Genomic DNA, 18,022 nt, shown 5'->3' on the forward strand with positions numbered 1-18,022 from the left:
TGATGCCCTCAAGACCCATCCATGTTGTCAAAAATGACAAGTTTCATTCTTTTTTTATGGCTGCATAATATTCCTGTGTGTGTATCACATTTTATTTATCCATTCATTCATTGATGGACACTTAGGTTGATTCTGTATCTTGGCTACTGTCAATATTGCTGCAAAGAGCATGGGGTTGCATATATCTTTTCGAATTACTGTTTTCTTATTCTTTGGATAAATACCCAGAAGTGGAACAGCTGGGTCATATGGTAGTTGTACTCTTAGTTTTTTGAGGAATCTCCATACTGTTTTCCATAGTGACTGCACCAATTTACATCCCTGCCGACAGTATATGAGAGTTCCCTTTTCTCCATATCCTCGTCAACATTTGTTATTTCTTACCTTTTGGATAATAGCCATTCTAATAGGTTGGAGGTGATAGCTCATTGTGGTTTTGATTTGCATTTCCCTGATAATTACTGATAACTTTGAGCATCTTTTCACGTACATGTTAGCCATCTGTATGTCTTCTTTGGGAAAATGTCTTCAGATCCTCTCCCCATTTTTTAATCAGGTTGTTTTGTTGTTGTTGTTGAGTTATATGAGTTCTTTATATATTTTGGAATTAACCCCTTATTCAATATTGATTTGCAAATATTTTCTCCCATTCAGTGTGTTGCCTTTTTGTTTTGATGATGGTTTCATTTGCTGTGCAGAAGCTTTTTAGTTTGATGTAGTCTCACTTGATTATTTTTGCTTTTGTTTCCCTTGCCTTTGGAGTCAGATCCACAAAAATATCTCTAAGACCAATGTCAGTGAGTTTACCACCTATGTTTTCTTCTAGGAATTTTGTGGTTTCAGGTCTTGTATTCACGTTTTTAATCCATTTTGAGTTAATTTTGTTTGTGGTGTAAGATCATGGTCTAGTTCCATTCTTCTACATGTAGCTGTCCAGTTTTCTCAGCACCATTTATTGAAGAGCCTGCCCTTTCTCCATTCTATGTCCTTTGCTCCTTTGTTGTAGATTAGTTGTCCATATATGTGTGAGTTTATTTCTGGGCTCTCTGTTCTGTTCCATTGATTTATGTGTCTATTTTTGTGCTAGTACCATACTGTTTTGATTACTATAGCTTTGTAGTGTAGTTTGAAATCAGGGAGCATGTTGTCTCCAGCTTTGTTATTCTTTCTCAAGATTGTTTTGGCCATTCAGGATCTTTTGTAGTTCCATACAAATTTTAGATTTATTTGTTCTAGTTTTGTGAAATATGCCCTTGGCATTTTGGTAGGGATTGTATTGAATCCGTAGGTTGCTTTGGGTAGTATGGACATTTTAACTATTAATTCTTCCAATTGATGAGCCTGGAATAGTTTTCCTTTTTTGTGTGTGTCTTCTTCAGTTTCTTTCATGAGTGTCTTACAGTTTTCAGTGTACAGATCTTTCACATCCTTGGTTAAATTTATTTCTAGGTATTTTATTCTTTTTGATGCAATTGTAAATGAGATTATTTTCTTAATTTCTCTTGCTCATAGTTTATTAGTGTATAGAAATGTCACAGATTTCTGTACCTTGATTTCATATCCTGCAGCTTTACCAAATTCATTTATGAATGCTAACAGTTTTTGGTAGCATGATGCTACTTTGAAGTAGTGCCGCTATCTTCCAATGCTCATAGTGAAAGGAGGGTTCAGGTTATTTAAAACATGAGGTGCCACAGTATGAATATAGCTGGTGTGTGGGCAACTCACTACCCTTTCAATCAGCATACAACTCACATGGCATCAACTAGTAAGCCAAGAATTTCATTGTGTGTGTTGTAACTAGGTTCAATTTTGTGAAATGGCTTATTTTCTTATACGGGAGTACAGGTTGACTGACTTTTTTGGAAAATGCCTCAGTGGTTACAGATTGTTAGTCTGATTATGTTTCTTTCTCTAATAGAGGAAGGAGCAAGAACATCATCCTCCCAAGTAGAGGCTACTAGGTCAGAAGCCTACATACCTGTATTTGTTTCTGATTGGAAGATCCTTGACATTCTTGGATTTAACTTTTGTATGTACATACATATACACATACATAGATATGTGTGTATATACACATACATATACCTATATTTACATAAATATGTATCTATGTGTGTACATACATATACACATACATAAACATCTTCATGTACACATGTGGACAACTTAAAGTCCAATCCAGGTGGAGAGTGTGGTGGCGAACAGGCTGAAGGAGCTGGGGGATGAGAGGTGTGGGTGTGGGTGGAAAAAAGATGAAAAAAAAAAAACTCCAGGAGGTGAGACATGATTTATGATATTTAATGTTTGCATGGTGAGACTGGTGTGTCAGGGCAAATGAATTAAGAATGAGCCAAGTTACCATCCTAGGATCCATTCCTGAGCATCTCTCTCTGTATTTTAATTTTTTCTTTCACTTCTCATTAAATTCTAACAGCCCTAAAAAATAGGTATTTTTATCCCCATTTTCAGATGAGGAAATGAAAGAAATTTTATACTAGAGTTGTAGGCAGGATTTAAGGGTAAGGAGGGTCTCCACCCCGATCCCTGTGAACAGTCTGCTACTTAGTCTCTCGTCCAGTTATGACATGTGCAGGAGAGCCCGCAGCAGAAAGTTGACACCAAACAGGGCAGTAGAGAGGGGCAAATTAATTTCTTTCTTAAATTCAAAAGTATGTACCTTTTGCAAACTGAAGTGCCATTAGTTCCCATTTGCTTCTTTCCTATGCAATCACAGCATCTGAACAAATGACTCCTTGTCTTCAGTCTGCTTTCAGAAAAGAAAAAAAATTACATAGAGACTATGAAAGCACTTGATGTTCAAGGAGCACATGACATTAGTTTGACGCTAGATGGTAATAAATATTCGGCTGCTTTTGCCTCACCCACATGCTTAAGAATTGTGACATTTGCAAGTGCATGTTCCAAAGTCGTATTGACTAATTTTATTTTTGGCAACAGGAGAGCAGTCTCGGTTTTATTCCTTCCTTTATCCTTATCCTAGACAAGTGTTAGCTGGAAAATGCTCATTTATCTTTTTCTGATTTCCACAAATCATGGCCTTTCAAACTTGATTATAAATGAATGGACTTTAAGCTCACAATTATATGGTTAGTCTGTATTCAGGGAAATTATAGGAGTAAGGAGAAATATTTTATAGGCAGAATGACCTAACAGAAGTGTAATTTGTGGAGACTGGTTTTTGGCAGATGTGTTTTGAGTAGAGTGTAGAGGCCTGGGACTGGTGTTGGAAAGACTCATGGGAAGGGACAAATGCCAGCGATGCTGAGTTCCACCTTGCTGGGCACTTGACAAGGGAAGTCAACCTGGAGATAAAAGAATAGACCTCAATAGAGAACTGAAGAGAGGATCAGTAAAATTTGACTGCTGATAGACAAAGCGTTAAAAAAAAAGCACCAATATCTAAATCATAGTTAAATCTAAGAAATGGAGCACAGTAGATTTAGAAGTCAGCATAAATGCAGACAATACCTGAAACATTTCCAATGGCAATTTTAGCCCTAAAAGCATGAATATAATGACAGGAAAAGAGTAAAATTAGTTATAATGCTTAGAAAAGGATGCTTGGGCTGATGGTGCATAAAGAACAAGCCATTCATAGTTTCTAGGTGTGAGAAAAGAAAAAGACAGTCATTTTATATGTTTTTACTGAACATAATTCTTATTCATGTTACTTTTTTTTTATAATGAAGTATTTTTAAATACAGAGACTGATATAACAAAGACCCTCTGAGCTCTATCCAATCCTGTTTTAAAGGGTTAAAATATTACAGAAGCAGCTGAGGCTCCCTGTATACCCCTTCTCTGTCTACTCTACCCTCCAGAGGCAATCTCTATCCTGAATTTGGTGTTTATATTTCCTTCTTTATTTTTATGCTATATTATATGTGTGTGCATGTATATAAGTATATACATTCATGAAAGATATAGCGTTATTTTGCATATTACCAAACTTACGTAAGTGCTTAACCTGTTCTTTGAATCAGTGATTTAGTGAAGACAGTTCTGCTCAAATTAAGTTCACCTTTGCCCTGAAAATGAAGTGAATAGGTTTGACTTACCTCCAACCTCAGTGATTGCATTGATAAGACTGTTGCTTCTCAAACAGAGAAACAGCTGAGCAAATGAGGAAAACGATTTGGAGTCACAGAGTTAATTATTGATGAGATAGAAATAATTTCAGGAAATGTTTGCTTTATGGCAAAAATTCAGGTCTGCATAATCAGTCCATGGGATGAGTCACATCTTTTCCCCTAGCTAGAGTTTTTCTTTGGATTCCTAAACTAATGAAAGTTTGAAGGCTATCCTGGGAATTTACATTATATACCAGAGTTTCCAAAAAAGGAATCTTTAATCTCACCTTTGTTTCATTCTTTAAGCTATATGGGATGTTTTTCAAACTAAAGTCAATTTACTTTCTCCCTAGTTGATGAACATCTCTATTGTACTCAAGTAATATAATTAGTGTCCCAGTAACAGCTTGAAAAGGAGAATACTGACTTAAAATTCATTACCTCTTTAAAAAAATGTTCTCAGTTGAAACCTACCAGTTATTTAACTAAGACTTTGGGTCTATCTTAATTTCAAAATACCGTGTTCTAAGTGTAAAGAAAACTCATCTTTTGGGGGAGGTATTTTGGCTAAAAGCCTGTGGAACAAGAAAGAAATATGTGTCTGCATCATTAACATGATTCAATGATGCCCGATAGCTTTGTTAGACTTATTAAATGCAAAATATAATTGAGGGGCCTTATTTTGTTCTACAAACCAAGAGTCCGGCCAACCCACCAACCATGCAAACAAACAAATAGAAGTCTGACACCTGTGGCTTTGTAAAAAAAAATTTAGGTGTTGGCTTAATTTGTGAAATGTGATGTCTGTGCACTAATGGACATTACACTACCTCCTTAGAGAACTGGCAGTGTATCAGGTGTCTTCCGAGTATTTTCTGAAACTTATGGTGTCATTGTCTGTTTCTAGTCTTGACTTTAAGGCCATAGGGACACAAGATGTGAACAAAGGAGACCTGGTGTGAAAACTGGGGAGACCTCTTTTCTTTCACCAAGTTACCTGGGAATGTAGAGAAGTTACACATTTCTTTGAACCTGATGTTTTCATCGGTAGAACAAGGGTGTGGATGGACTCCCAGGGATCACTGAAGAACAAGGCTGTTTGGTAGAACAAGACTGTTAAGAAAAGCTCGTGTTCGAACACATAAAAAATGGGACATGGATAACTCTGATTTATATATACAGAAATATACTGATGTTACAATAAAACACCCATAAGACCAAATCCTTGCCCTCGGTGAGCTATTGTCCTACTAGGATATGCAGCATTCACTCATTACACCAGCTCTAACTAGGACTGTAGCCAAATCATTTCACCTTGAGTATGTGCTTTACATTTGTGGAGAAAGGAAGAGAAGACAACAGAGAGAGTCTTACTTGTCCTCCTGCCTTAGTATCGAAAAGGAGCTTGAAAGTGGAGGCTGCAGCTGTCAGAGTAACTCCACTGATTTTGCCTAATGTGATAGGAGAAAGAGCTATAGAGAATGTTCTTGGCAAAAAAAAAAAAACAAAAAAAAACAAAAAACCTTCTATTTTAACTTTTGTGTTAAAATAAAGAGGCGATATTTAGTAGAGAGCAATGTGGTCTCTGGAATCAGATTGCCTGGATTTGAATCCCCAAATTCATTACTTGCTAACTGTGTTTTTCAGCAAGTGACCTGAATAGTTTCTCTGTGTCTGTAAGATGGGAATGATAGTAGCATCTACCCCATAGGGTTCTCATAAGATGCAAATAAGTTATTACATACAAAACTCTTATGATGGTACCAGGCATAAAATAAGTACTCAAGAAATGCCAGCTATTACTGTCTTAATAAAAATACATAGGTGATCCTCAAAGAGAGCCTAGTAAGTAGAAGTACTGTTCACTTCATAAAGGTGACTATTGCTATTAAGTTTGAAGCCACAATTACTTCACTTCAAAACTTTGTGGAAGTGAATGTGTCCGATATAATACAGAAACCCCTTTGAAGGGTTTTCATAAGTCCTGTTGTACTTGACTGGAGAAGTGATGAAATACGAGCGTAATATGAGTGTAATATGTTTATACTGTCTCTTTGTTCATACTTTATGAAAGTCATCAGCTTTGAGTTTTTGTAGAAAAATAGGAATTTAATCTTTTTGTACTTAGAGGTAAGAGGATAGATTAATGTATTTTAAAGTACTGTTGGCCCTCTGTATTTGTGGGTTCTACTTCCACAAATTCAACCAACCAGGGATTGAAAATATTTGGGAAAAAAAAACTCCAGAAAGTTTCAAAAAGCAAAATTTGAATTTGCCACGTACTAGCAACTATTTACATAGCATTTACATTGTATGAGGTATTCTAGAAATGATTTAAAGTATACAGGAGAATGTGTATAGGTTGTATGCAAATACTATACCATTTTATATAAGGGGTTTTAACATCCTTGGATTTTGTTATTTGATACTGATATTTGGAATCAATGCCCCATGGATACTGAGGGATGACTGTATCAATATACAAAGTTTATACTAATTTATTTCAAAATATATTCTCATTTATCAAACTCCATAGTTTCACTTTGTTTGTAATAATTTGCAAGATATAGTGGCATGTTTATATTAAATATTAAATTTTATGAAAAAACAGATATAAGCCCTACTTCACTCTTCTTTATGTATTTGATAAGCAATGATTTTTTTCTTACCTTAGATTATGGAACAGCTAAAATGGAAATGTCTCAAAATTAATCAATTCAATCAGAATCAAAGGAACTGTATGCTATTTTTTGTGTGTCCTAACAAGGTATCCTAGTTTTTCACTCAATACAGTATTTTTTTTTATTATTTAGACCATTCCAGAGTTGACTTTCTTTGATTCCAAATTCCTACTGTTTTGGGTCATGTAAAAAATTGTTAGCAGCATTTGGCATGTCTTTTCCCTTTCCTATATATATTTTGCACAGTTTATGGAAATAGTTGATAAAATTATTTGATTAAGGACAATTTTGGTTAAACTAAAGCTAAAAGTAGAGAAGTCAAGGGGAGTACTCACACCGTTAATAAAAATTCAGATGTCAATTTAGGAGCTATTTCTCGTCAGTCTGTTTGCTGTCAGAAACACAAAGATAAGATTCAGTCGTACCCACTTGGAACTCACAAGCAAGTCAGAGGTTTGTGGCTGTAATCAAAGACAAGGTAACGAGGTAAGAAACACACCGTCAGAGAATTACAATGCTTTCAGTGTTGCAACATTCAGAAAAGGTGGCTTTTTGGTGTAACCAGCATTTGACACAAATCCCAAAGGAGGGATAGTGTTGCAGTACATGGACAGGATGAGTGGATAAGGTGGAGAAGGGCGCCTGGATAATAACTGGTGACTTTAGTGGACAAGCTCAGTATTGTTTAAGTGCCCTGGTATGTGGTGTCCATGAATGGCCCCTTGGTCAGAAACACCATTTCAGCTGAATACACTGTCTTCAGTTTTCAGAAGTATAAAATCAGGAAGAGGCAGCAGAGCCTAATGCTTAAGAGCTGGGATGTTGAAGCCATGCTGCCTGGTCCGTAGTCTCCGTGCTCTCCCTCACTAGCTGTGTGACCTTCGGGCAAGTCATTAAACCGCACTGTGCTTGTTTCCTCATCTGAAAAAAACTAGGGGTGATGGTAATAGGACCTACCTTGTTGTGTGGAATAGTTTCACTAAATGACTTTCTACTTGTAAAGTGCTTAGAACAGCTGCTAGCACAGAGCAAGCACTCCAGAAATGTTGTAAAGAAAATGGCCCATGTGCTACCTTCCTCTCTCTAGGATGGTGTGCTGAGTTGCGCTCAGGGGGCTGCTCTGGCTGTCTTTCTCTGATTCTGTCTCCTCTATAGATTAGGACCCCTGTGCCATGTGGGTGACACCTGGCAGTAAGACACAAGACCTCAACGCTCTGCTTCCCTGCTTTTATGGCACATTTTATTAGTCTTGATTTTAACAAAGAGCCCTTTCAGCCTTGTTGCATAAGGACAATAAACCAGATTCAGTGGGTGGTAGTTTTTACTAGCTTTCCATTCTAATTTTCAGGCTTGATGGGTATAAAAGATTTCCATGTCCAAATAGATGTAGTGGAACACATCTAGGCAGAGAAATGCACGCGAATTCTCAGGAATTTGAGAGGGGGCTTTCGAGTCAGTGCTGCACTAGGTTTGTGTCCTGGTTTTGCCACTTAGCAGCAGTGTGCACTTGGGCAAGCTAACCCCTAAGGCCTCTCTTCCCAATAGAGTTTCTTAGCAGAGTTGCTTCCTCGTCTGGAATCTTTCTGGGATTCTCTGGTGATTCTGAGTATTCTCCACCCACAGTTTGGGACCCAGCTCCTGGTTCTGCAACCAGGCTCTAAAATGGGGTGGTTGTCCTCACTCCTGTTTTCTGTGTACTTTTGAGTTTATGCTTTCCTTAACAAAATTCCTCTTCTACCTGTTTAATGCTACATTCATAAAGGCACACAGGTAAATTCATGCATTCACATTGCCATCTTTAACCAGGCATCATCTTTAAGTTTTTAAAGAAACATTCTTTAACTATATTTCTCTTAGCATGACAATGGTGTCCATTTTTCTAGGTTCCACATATATGTGTTAATATCCGATATTTGTTTTTCTCTTTCTGACTTACTTCACTCTGTATGACAGTCTCTAGATTCATCCACGTCTCTACAAATGACCCAATTTCGTTCCTTTTTATGGCTGAGTAATATTCCATTGCATATCTGTACCACATCTTCTTTAATGACAACGGTGTCTTTTAAAATTTCTCTGTAAGAATAAATTTAATGCTTCCCTTCTCCAATCCCTGCTTCCATTAATATAATCTGAGAATTCATCCCTCGATTATTGTTGTTAAATATTTTGTATTAAATTGCCCCTTAAGAACAAGAGCATTTAATTGGGCAGTGAAATTTAGGGCAACTAGTTATGTTGTTAACAATAGCCCTTTTATTTGAAAATTATACTTTTTGAATTCTTAATTTTTATTTGTATCTCGGTGGGTTAGAATTGACCAAAGTAATTTTTTAGTAATAGTTAAGGAGTAATGTATTTTCAGAGCTTTTGAATATGTGAGAATATTTTTCATATTTCTTTACAAATGAAAGGCAGTTTGGTTAGCAGTAGCTTTCTTTGATGGAACCTTCTCTCTCTTCTGTAAATTTAGTGATGCAGAGGAGAATTTAAGACCACTGGACATTTGTTCCTTTGATGGTGACGTATTTCATTTGATTTGTATGTTGACTTGTTTTTGTTTTCATGCATGGATATTGAAGGATTTCTTTTTATCCCTAAGATTCAAAATCTGTGAGACATATATACACTACCAAATGTAAAATAGATAGCTAGTGGAAGTAGCTGCATAGCACAGGGAGATAAGCTCGGTGCTTTATGACCACCTAGAGGGGTGGGATAGGGAGGGTGGGAGGGAGATGCAAGAGGGAGGGGATATGGGTATATATGTATATGTATAGCTGATTCACTTTGTTATACGGCAGAAACTAACACAACAATGTAAAGCAATTATACTCCAATAAAGATGTTAAAAAATTAAGAAAATTTAAAAAAAATTCGTCAGAATGTGGCTTTGAATTGATATTGTTTGGGATACAATTTAGTCCTTATTTCTTCTTTTCAGTCAGTTTTTTCTTTTTCAGTTGTGTGTTTTGATTATTACTTCTGTTTAAGTCTGTCACTTGTGTTTTCTCAGAAGCACCTATAATTAGACTTAGTTTTTCTGGTCCTCCAGATCTTGGGTCTTCTTTCATTTATTGGTTCTTTTCTCCAGCCCTATGGGGGTGTTCATCCTCTACATCAATGTTTTAATTTTAAGCAGGTTGTGTCTACATTGTTCTCCCCTCTCCCCCTCATGTGGATAATATTCTGTCACTTCATTTTTTACAGTCCTTGTATTGCTTCTTTTTTTCACTTATAATCTCTTTTTATCTTACCCAGTAGTCTTTTACTAATTTATGGCTTTCTACTTCTGTTTTTAGGGGATGTATTTTTTTAGCGGACATACCTTAACAGCACCAAATACTTCCATGAAAATTACATCCCTTCCTCTAGGGAGTTAGTTTTAGGAGATGATTCTTTCTTTTGATCTTTAGCATGCTCTTTTCTTTCTGTATTTATGCAGTACTTCCTAGTAGACCTGCATTGACATTTAGATGTTTTTTCATTCCTGAATTTGGAAATATCCATCTAGACCTGCTCATAGAGAAGATGTATGGATTGACCTTGACCCCACTCTCTGTCCTCTTTTTTGCTGGTAAAGGTCCACTTTTAGACCTCTGCCCTTGTAGCAGGTTGATGTTTGTAGGCCTTGGCCCACTTTCAGTGGACCAGAAGAATCTCATGTGGAGCAGCTATCTCCGTTTCTTGTTCTCTGTCATTTATATGGATTTAAAGAACTCCAACCTCCAGAATGTAACACCACCATGGATCATCTTTTCCCTTAGTCATCTTTTCTGTAACTGAAACTCCCAGGATGCTAAGTACTTCCTTTTTTTCTCACTCATCTTTTGAACAGTCACTAATTGATGGGGTGGGGGGATTCTCCCGCTGCCTCAAAAAGTATCATTCATGACAGAGAGCTGTCTAGTTTTCTGACTGGCAGATGTTTGCATTTCTGTACAAATGGCAGAAAGTGGAGACAGGAAGATATACTAAGATTTTCCTACTTCCTTTTTTAAGACCCATAGCTTGTTTCTTGTTGCCTCTAATTACCTTTTTAAAATCTAATTTTATTCTTTTTTTCTGCTGTAAAATTCTCTGATTCTTGCAGTAGGTTGAAGGTCATTTCTTCCTTTTTTGTGGTTGCATGCACCTTTATTTACCTTTCTTTTCATAGATATTTTAGTGGGAGGTTGAGAGAGGCTGTATCAGGGGCTGGTAGCTAGACACCATTTAAAACTGTAACTTACATGAAACTACACAAATAAAAAATGGACTTTCCGAATGTGGCAAAATGCTTGAAAATTTTGCTTCTGTAGATATTTTGTGGAAATAAAGTCTGCCTTATAGATATTTATCACAGGTTTTTATTCAAATGATGGAGGCATTCATGTTCCTGTAATACAACCTATGTCTTATGAAAGCAGGGTTATCTTATGAAAGAAAATATAGTTACATGAATGATTGTAGGGATTTCAGTGACTTCCATAAAGTTTTTTGTTATCCATAAAAACTGCCTGATCTGTGTCTTAGAGCTGAAACAGCTGTTATAAATCATTTAATCTAGGAGTTGCAAATTCAGTTGTCTTCAGGGGCCAGAAAAAGGACTTGCAAATGCGGGAAGTAGGTTGGTTTAATACAATCAGGAGTGGGAGGGGCTCGAGAGAAGTGGAGATTACTTGTTCCACCAAATCCTTAGGCCATCAATATATCAAAATAGTGTAAATATCAAAAACAGTATAATATAAACCCGCTCTCCTATTATAGCGATAGAACTGAGGTCGAGGGATATTAGTAGATTTGCTCAAAGTTAGGAAAATCTATGTATCTCGACCAGAACCAGCTATATAATTTGCAGGGCCCAATGCAAAATAAAATATGGGGCCCGTTGTTCAACAATTATTAAGAATTTTGAGATAGTGACAGCAAAACATTAAACCAAGCATGGAACCCTGTGTAACTGCACAAGTTACACACCCTTGGAGCCATCCCTGGTCTTAACTTCTGATTTAGAATTTGTACATCCCAACAGAAGGAAGCACACAGATACTTTCACCCATAACCACCAAAAATTGATAATGGAGATGGGGTTAAAATTAAGTCCTTGACTTTGATACTGCAGTATATGAACTGCCCTTCCTTACGAGAGGGCTTTTGTAAGAGGTTTTAGAATCGTTGCTTTTTGTTCCTTCCTGAATTCAGGCTTTATGGATGATTAGTTGATGATTTTCAACCCTGAAGCTCAAAGCTCTTCTCTCAGTGTTAGTTCTGACATGAATTCCAGCATGTTTGAAGAGTCAGTCGGTCCAGGAATAAAACTCAGGGACACTTGTGTCTACCATTGGATCTTATTCAGCTTTCTGAGGCCCCCTACCATAGTTCTTACTTCAAAAGAGCTGTCATCTCTTCCAGAAAATTTTGTCTGTAACCTGAATCATCTCCTAAAATAAACTTTTCAAAAAAATCTTATTTGTTATGGTCACCAAAGGGGAAGGGGGGGAGGATAAATTAGGAGTATGGGATTAACATATATATACTACTATATATAAAATAGATAACCAATAAATATATATAAATATAACCTACTGTATAGCACAGGGAGCTATAATCAATATTTTGTAATAACCTATAAGGGAAAAGAATCTGAAAAAGAATATAAGAAAATCTTATTTGAAAATTTTACATGGCTTGCAAACACAAAAAGCAATTTGCCTCCTGACAAATTAAAGTTGACTAGTCACTTTCTCCTTTGTGTTCATTTACAACTTGTAACCCAAGGTACCATGAACAGCATGACCTCAGGAATGCTATTTAGTGAAATCAATCAGTTTTTAAAGGCACAGCTATTCACACTCAGAAAATATAAGAAGTAAAATCAGGAATTGAGTACCAGGGTAAGAGTTTCTTTCGTAGTAACCGTATATATACACACACTATGTATATAAGTTATATAAAGTCTTTATATAAAGTCTTGTATTTTAAAAGACTTAAACATTCAATTCATTTGCCATTGAAAGAGAGCTTAAAATTTTTTCCTCATTAAAAAAGTGAATGTCTAACAGCTAGACATACAGTTTGGGATGGTATAAGGTTGTTGTTAACAGTTGCACATCAGATGAATGATTTGGATTCCAAATGGGTTCCCTTAGCAATATCCAGAAAGATGCCAATAAAAATTTGTTAAAAGATGAAGGAAAAATACGTTACCTGATTTAAAAATATTATACCTTTTTTTTTTTTTTTTTGCGGTACGCGGGCCTCTCACTGTTGTGGCCTCTCCCGTTGCGGAGCACAGGCTCTGGACGCACAGGCTCAGCAGCCATGGCTCACGGGCCCAGCCGCTCCGCGGCATGTGGGGTCTTCCTGGACCAGGGCACGAACCCGCGTCCCTTGCATCGGCAGGCGGACTCTCAACCACTGCGCCACCAGGGAAGCCCTATACCTTTTATTTTTAAAACAAATATGAACAAAAGTTAAGTCATTTACTTAATATCTGAAACAGGCAAAGAATTCAGAACTATCTTATATACCTTCATATTTGTAAAATCTATTCGTTCATGAGCGATGAACAAGAGGAAATTCACTTGTTGGTAGAAGAGAAGATGAGCAAATGGGCAAATATAATAACTGAGTGAAACAAAATTTGTTATGAATATAATTATTAATATTTAAAATATTTGCAGTATGCCGTGCACATAAGTGTATGTGTTTAGCCAGAACTGAAATCGCTCATTAAGTTTAATCCCTGGTTGGGGCAGAGGTGTGTGTAGCGGGGGGTCATTTAACGGACTTTTTTCACTCACGTATTTCAGAATGTGCTGTGAAATATTTAAATTGAATATCATAGAATTTTTTTTAAACTTTCCACAGGTGGAAATTTTCATTTGGCCTTTATATATTTACCTATGGAGTCCGGTTCCTGAAAAAGGTAGGCTCTGTCAAGTTACTTTATGTAATTCTTATGTAACTGTAAGCCTCTGTCTCATTTTTTACGTTGTGGCAGTAGTAGAATTTTAAACAATCATAACACACTTGCTAAGAATTATTTGTACATTTTTCTTTGATTTATAAAAATATTGGCGGTTTATTCTTTGTAGTAAACAACTTTCAGGCATCTGCTGAAAATACTTTTGAAAATAATTTGTTTTTCCAGTGATAGATGTTACTAAGTCCATTGACCACTCTAGTTGGTTTTTTGCTACCTATGGGCATTAGAATCTTATAAAATCCATCTCAGGCTTGGAAAGAATTTAGAGTTTCCACATCACACATCACACAACTTGAAAAAATCACTTGTGGCATTTTGTGTTATCACTGTAGCCTTTATCAGTAGAAATTAGAGTTTAGTGTCTTGCAAAGCTACCAACAGGGTAACACCAACTGCCAGTGGAAAATTCAATTCCTTTTATAGACTGTGTTCCCTGGCTGCTATTTTGCTCTTCTGCATGAACAAAGGCACCTTTACCTATGAAAGCAATTCTTTGAGGCCGTCATAGTCTTTTTCTTCTTGATTTCAGTGCTTAATGGCACTACTAACAAGTTAGGCTGCTTAACTTCAAGTCTCACAAAGACGTTCTCACAGTCATGCAATAGTGAGTTGGCAGAAAATGGGAAATTATTTTTAAAAACGTTTTATGGTATTACCCTTTAAAGTGATGTCAGTGTTATCTTTATTTAGCAAAAAAAAATTTTTTAACTGGGGCATTGGGCCAAGTGGCATGCCTTACTAGTACATTCTCATGTAAATGTTGATATGAAAATTGCAAATACATTTTCATTTTTCAAGTCTGAGTTGTAAGATATTGTCTGCCCGTGGCAAATTCTATTATAAATAATAGCTGTTTCCCAATATCATATTTTCCTAGAGGAAATAATTATTTTTACTTGTTGTCTTTTCCTTTAGTAACTGCACTTATTTTTCACTTAATAAGACTACATGGCCCAGAGGTCACTTGAATAGATTTAAAAGAATGAACTTCACTCTGTAAAATTTCTAAGTATGAAGACATTCTCAACTGGGGTAAATTAATGTGGTGGGAAGTGCTTATTTTGGAACCCTACTGTTCTAGTTTTCAGATTTATGTATCTAGGGGAAAAAATAGAAAGAATGGCTGTGGAGCTTTTATGCTTCCAACTTGACTACCTTGGAAGAGGAAATAGCTTTGGATGGAATTTCAGCTGACATGGGAGAGCTGGGCTTCATGGGAATGTCGAGTTGCTAACTGAGGTCACGGTTTGGAATTCACATAGGGTTCTGTTGGTGAAGGGCTTTGATGGTGAGCAAGGAGAGATGGTGAGATCCAGGAGCACTTTTTTGCCCTTTTCCCTAGATCTGCAGGATGTGGTCTCTTTTAAAAGCTCTCATTCAGCAAGCCTGGCCATCTGTCATCAGAACAGGAAACGCTTTGACACTTAGCTCTGCTTCATTCTGTCCCTACACAGACTGAATGGAACGAGAGTAGTTTTCATCTCCTAGTCCTCAGTGGCTCTGTAGAAGGCAGTAAAAGGGCTTGTCAATAGAATGTTTGCCTGGAAATTGTTGTTCCTTAAACTATAACAGTTTCCTTTCAGCTGCCTCTAGATATAACAAATGCTTTAAAATGAAAGGAGAAATAGATGTTGTTCTTCTTGTTGGATTAATTTGTATTGGGGGTTTCTTTCTTTGATACTAAGAAGCACTCAGTTTTGGATGAGCTGTACAGTTTAGTGTTTAGTCATACTGCGAGATAGAAAAGTGTACATAGACTCCATATGAGCTAACTGTGAAGGACTTCATAAGCTATCTTGTCCAGCTCTTTCATTTCACAGCTGAGGAAGCAGAAGTCCAGAGAGGGTAGATGGCATTCCACAGGTCATACAGTGAGTTTATGAAAGGGCTGAATCTCAAGTGAAACGCACACTGCTATCTCTTATTCTAGTACTTTCCCCACTTTACCAGCCCACCTTAACCTCATGACTTCCTTTAGTTAAGTTAGCAAACTTAACCTAATGTAGTCGTTGTTTCTGTTTAGAACTTTAAATACTTACTTTAATGGATATTTAAAATATATTTCTGTTAACTTGTTGGAATGGACAATATGTTTGCCCATCTAACCAAAAGGAAAAGAAATTATTATGAAGGCAGCACCAGAAATAGTCAAAACAAGGTAATTCCAATTTTCACAATACCCTAAATGTTTTAAAATAAAATAGCAGGGTAGTGGACCAATTTTAAAATATGAAAGGCCACAGCTGCTTCTTATTCCCAGCATCCAAAATGTGGATCATTACATGTGCTGTTAGAAAAATACCTAGGCAACTTGCACTGTCCAATTTTCTTCTGCTTTTAGGTCAAATGAATCTGATATGTCTCATCTAGGGTGTATTAAGTAACCTTAAGTACCCTTTCTACCCTGAAATTCTATGCTCCCATTAAAGACATATTTACCAAATGCAAAGTACCATGCACCCATGATAGAGAATCTTAAAAAATAAAAAACAAATCAATTAATAAAAATTTTTGAAAACCATAGAATTTTAGATGTAAAAGTTATCATGCCTATCATCTAAATACCTCATTTTATAGATCAGGCTATGAGCTATCAATCTCTAGTATAAGAATAGCTTGAGTTTTCTCTGCCATATTCAAATGCATTCAGGCTGAATACTTAAATTTTATTAAACGCTGTTAACCTTTCCAATTTGAATTGGCTTAATCCTGTGGGGAGAACATATATATTTTCCTGGGGTTACCAAGTCATCGTAGATTTTCAGTGTATATATATGACCGATTTAAGTGCCCTCAGTTTAAAAATATTCTTTGTATTGAGAAATAAGGCAGTTGAGAGTTTTTAAATACTTATAAACTAGGTTTATGTCAGTACACACTTGTGCTGTCTTAGTCTGAGCCCTCTGAGAAACAGACACCAAGAAGAGATTAAATGTGTAAGAAATTGATTAGGGGAAGTGTCTATAAGAGAAAATGGGGAGGGAGTTGGCCGAGAGGCTGGAAGAGCCTTCAGACCACAATGTATGTCTGACCATGTGTGCGGGAGAGAGGGAAAGAAGGAAAGTGTGGGTGAGCCTCTAAGACTGCTTGCTGTGCCTTTCTAAGAAAAATTCAGTCAGGCCACTGGGCAGTCCTGGAGCCACAGTTGATCATCAAAGGAGACCTGTGTCTCCCAGAAATGGGCTTGCTGTAGTATTCCTGTTGTGCTCAGTCATAGGCTGCCAGCAGCCTGTGGGCAGCAGGGCCTTCATGCAAATACTGCTGTGGATTTTACTGCACAGCAGTGGGGCCCTGAGTCAGCCACACTCCCACCAGTCCAAGATCTAACAGGTGCATTCTCATGGTTGCCATGTGTGCTTAATTTTTAAAATATTCCAGCTTTTCTGAAGAAAGGATACATCATGGAATAAGACCTTACGCCACATAGAAATGGTTTTCATATGCAATGTATCTAGAAGCATAGAGAAATATTTATCTATTGTCCTTTTTAAAAATTTTATTTTATTATTTTTTAATACAGCAGGTTCTTATTAGTTGTCTATTTTATACATATTAGCGTATACATGTCAATCCCAATCTCCCAATTCATCACACCACCCCACCACCCCGTTTTCCCCCCTTGGTGTCCATACATTTGTTCTCTACATCTTTGTCTCTATTTCTGCCTTGCCTTTTTATCATTTTATTTACTGTGTGTTGATTTCCCCTCCATTATGTCATCATTCCTGTAGTTGATGTGTGAATGTATCTTTGGAGCAAGACACAGGCTGACTTCACATATGAGTTGTCTCAGGGTCCTGGCCACTTACCTCCCTCTTGTACTGATCCAGTTTGGGTGATAAGTTATGTGGTCACGCTATGAATAGTTCTGTAATAAAGGATGAAATAAGTGGCCTCATATTTTCAGACACCCTGTAAAGAAAGCATGTTTGTGTGTCATTTATATGAAATCAACAAAATGTTTTCTGTAGTTTCATGATGACAGATAAGAGGATGTGCCTCATTTATGGTGAGGGGCTAACAGGTGTACATATATGTCGTCTTTGCTTTCTCAGCTCCGAGCCCCCTTTACAGACAGCAGTTAACTCTGATGATAGAAGTAGACCCTAGAAGGCATTGACCTTACAGACATGTCACTGAACTATTAAGTAAAGTCATTGTTGGGTTAGTAGGAAATATTTATTTATTTATTTATTTATTTTTTTGCGGTACGCGGGCCTCTCACTGTTGCGGCCTCTCCCGTTGCGGAGCACAGGCTCCGGACGCGCAGGCTCAGC

General features: G+C 36.9%; 1 protein-coding gene across 4 annotated transcripts in view; it reads left to right on the forward strand.

Annotated features, from left to right (window-relative positions):
• The window catches only part of CERS6 (ceramide synthase 6), a 360,958-nt gene that overhangs the window by 186,279 nt on the left and 156,657 nt on the right, over positions 1-18,022 (forward strand). For all 4 annotated transcript variants that reach the window (XM_024122237.2, XM_024122236.2, XM_028478753.2 and 1 more), the window contains one exon: positions 13,628-13,685. In XM_024122237.2, coding sequence (XP_023978005.2) covers positions 13,628-13,685 — 58 coding nt within the window. The remainder of the gene's footprint in view (positions 1-13,627; positions 13,686-18,022) is intronic.

Source organism: Physeter macrocephalus, chromosome 2 (genome assembly GCF_002837175.3).
Source record: "Physeter macrocephalus isolate SW-GA chromosome 2, ASM283717v5, whole genome shotgun sequence".
NCBI lineage: Eukaryota > Metazoa > Chordata > Mammalia > Artiodactyla > Physeteridae > Physeter > Physeter macrocephalus.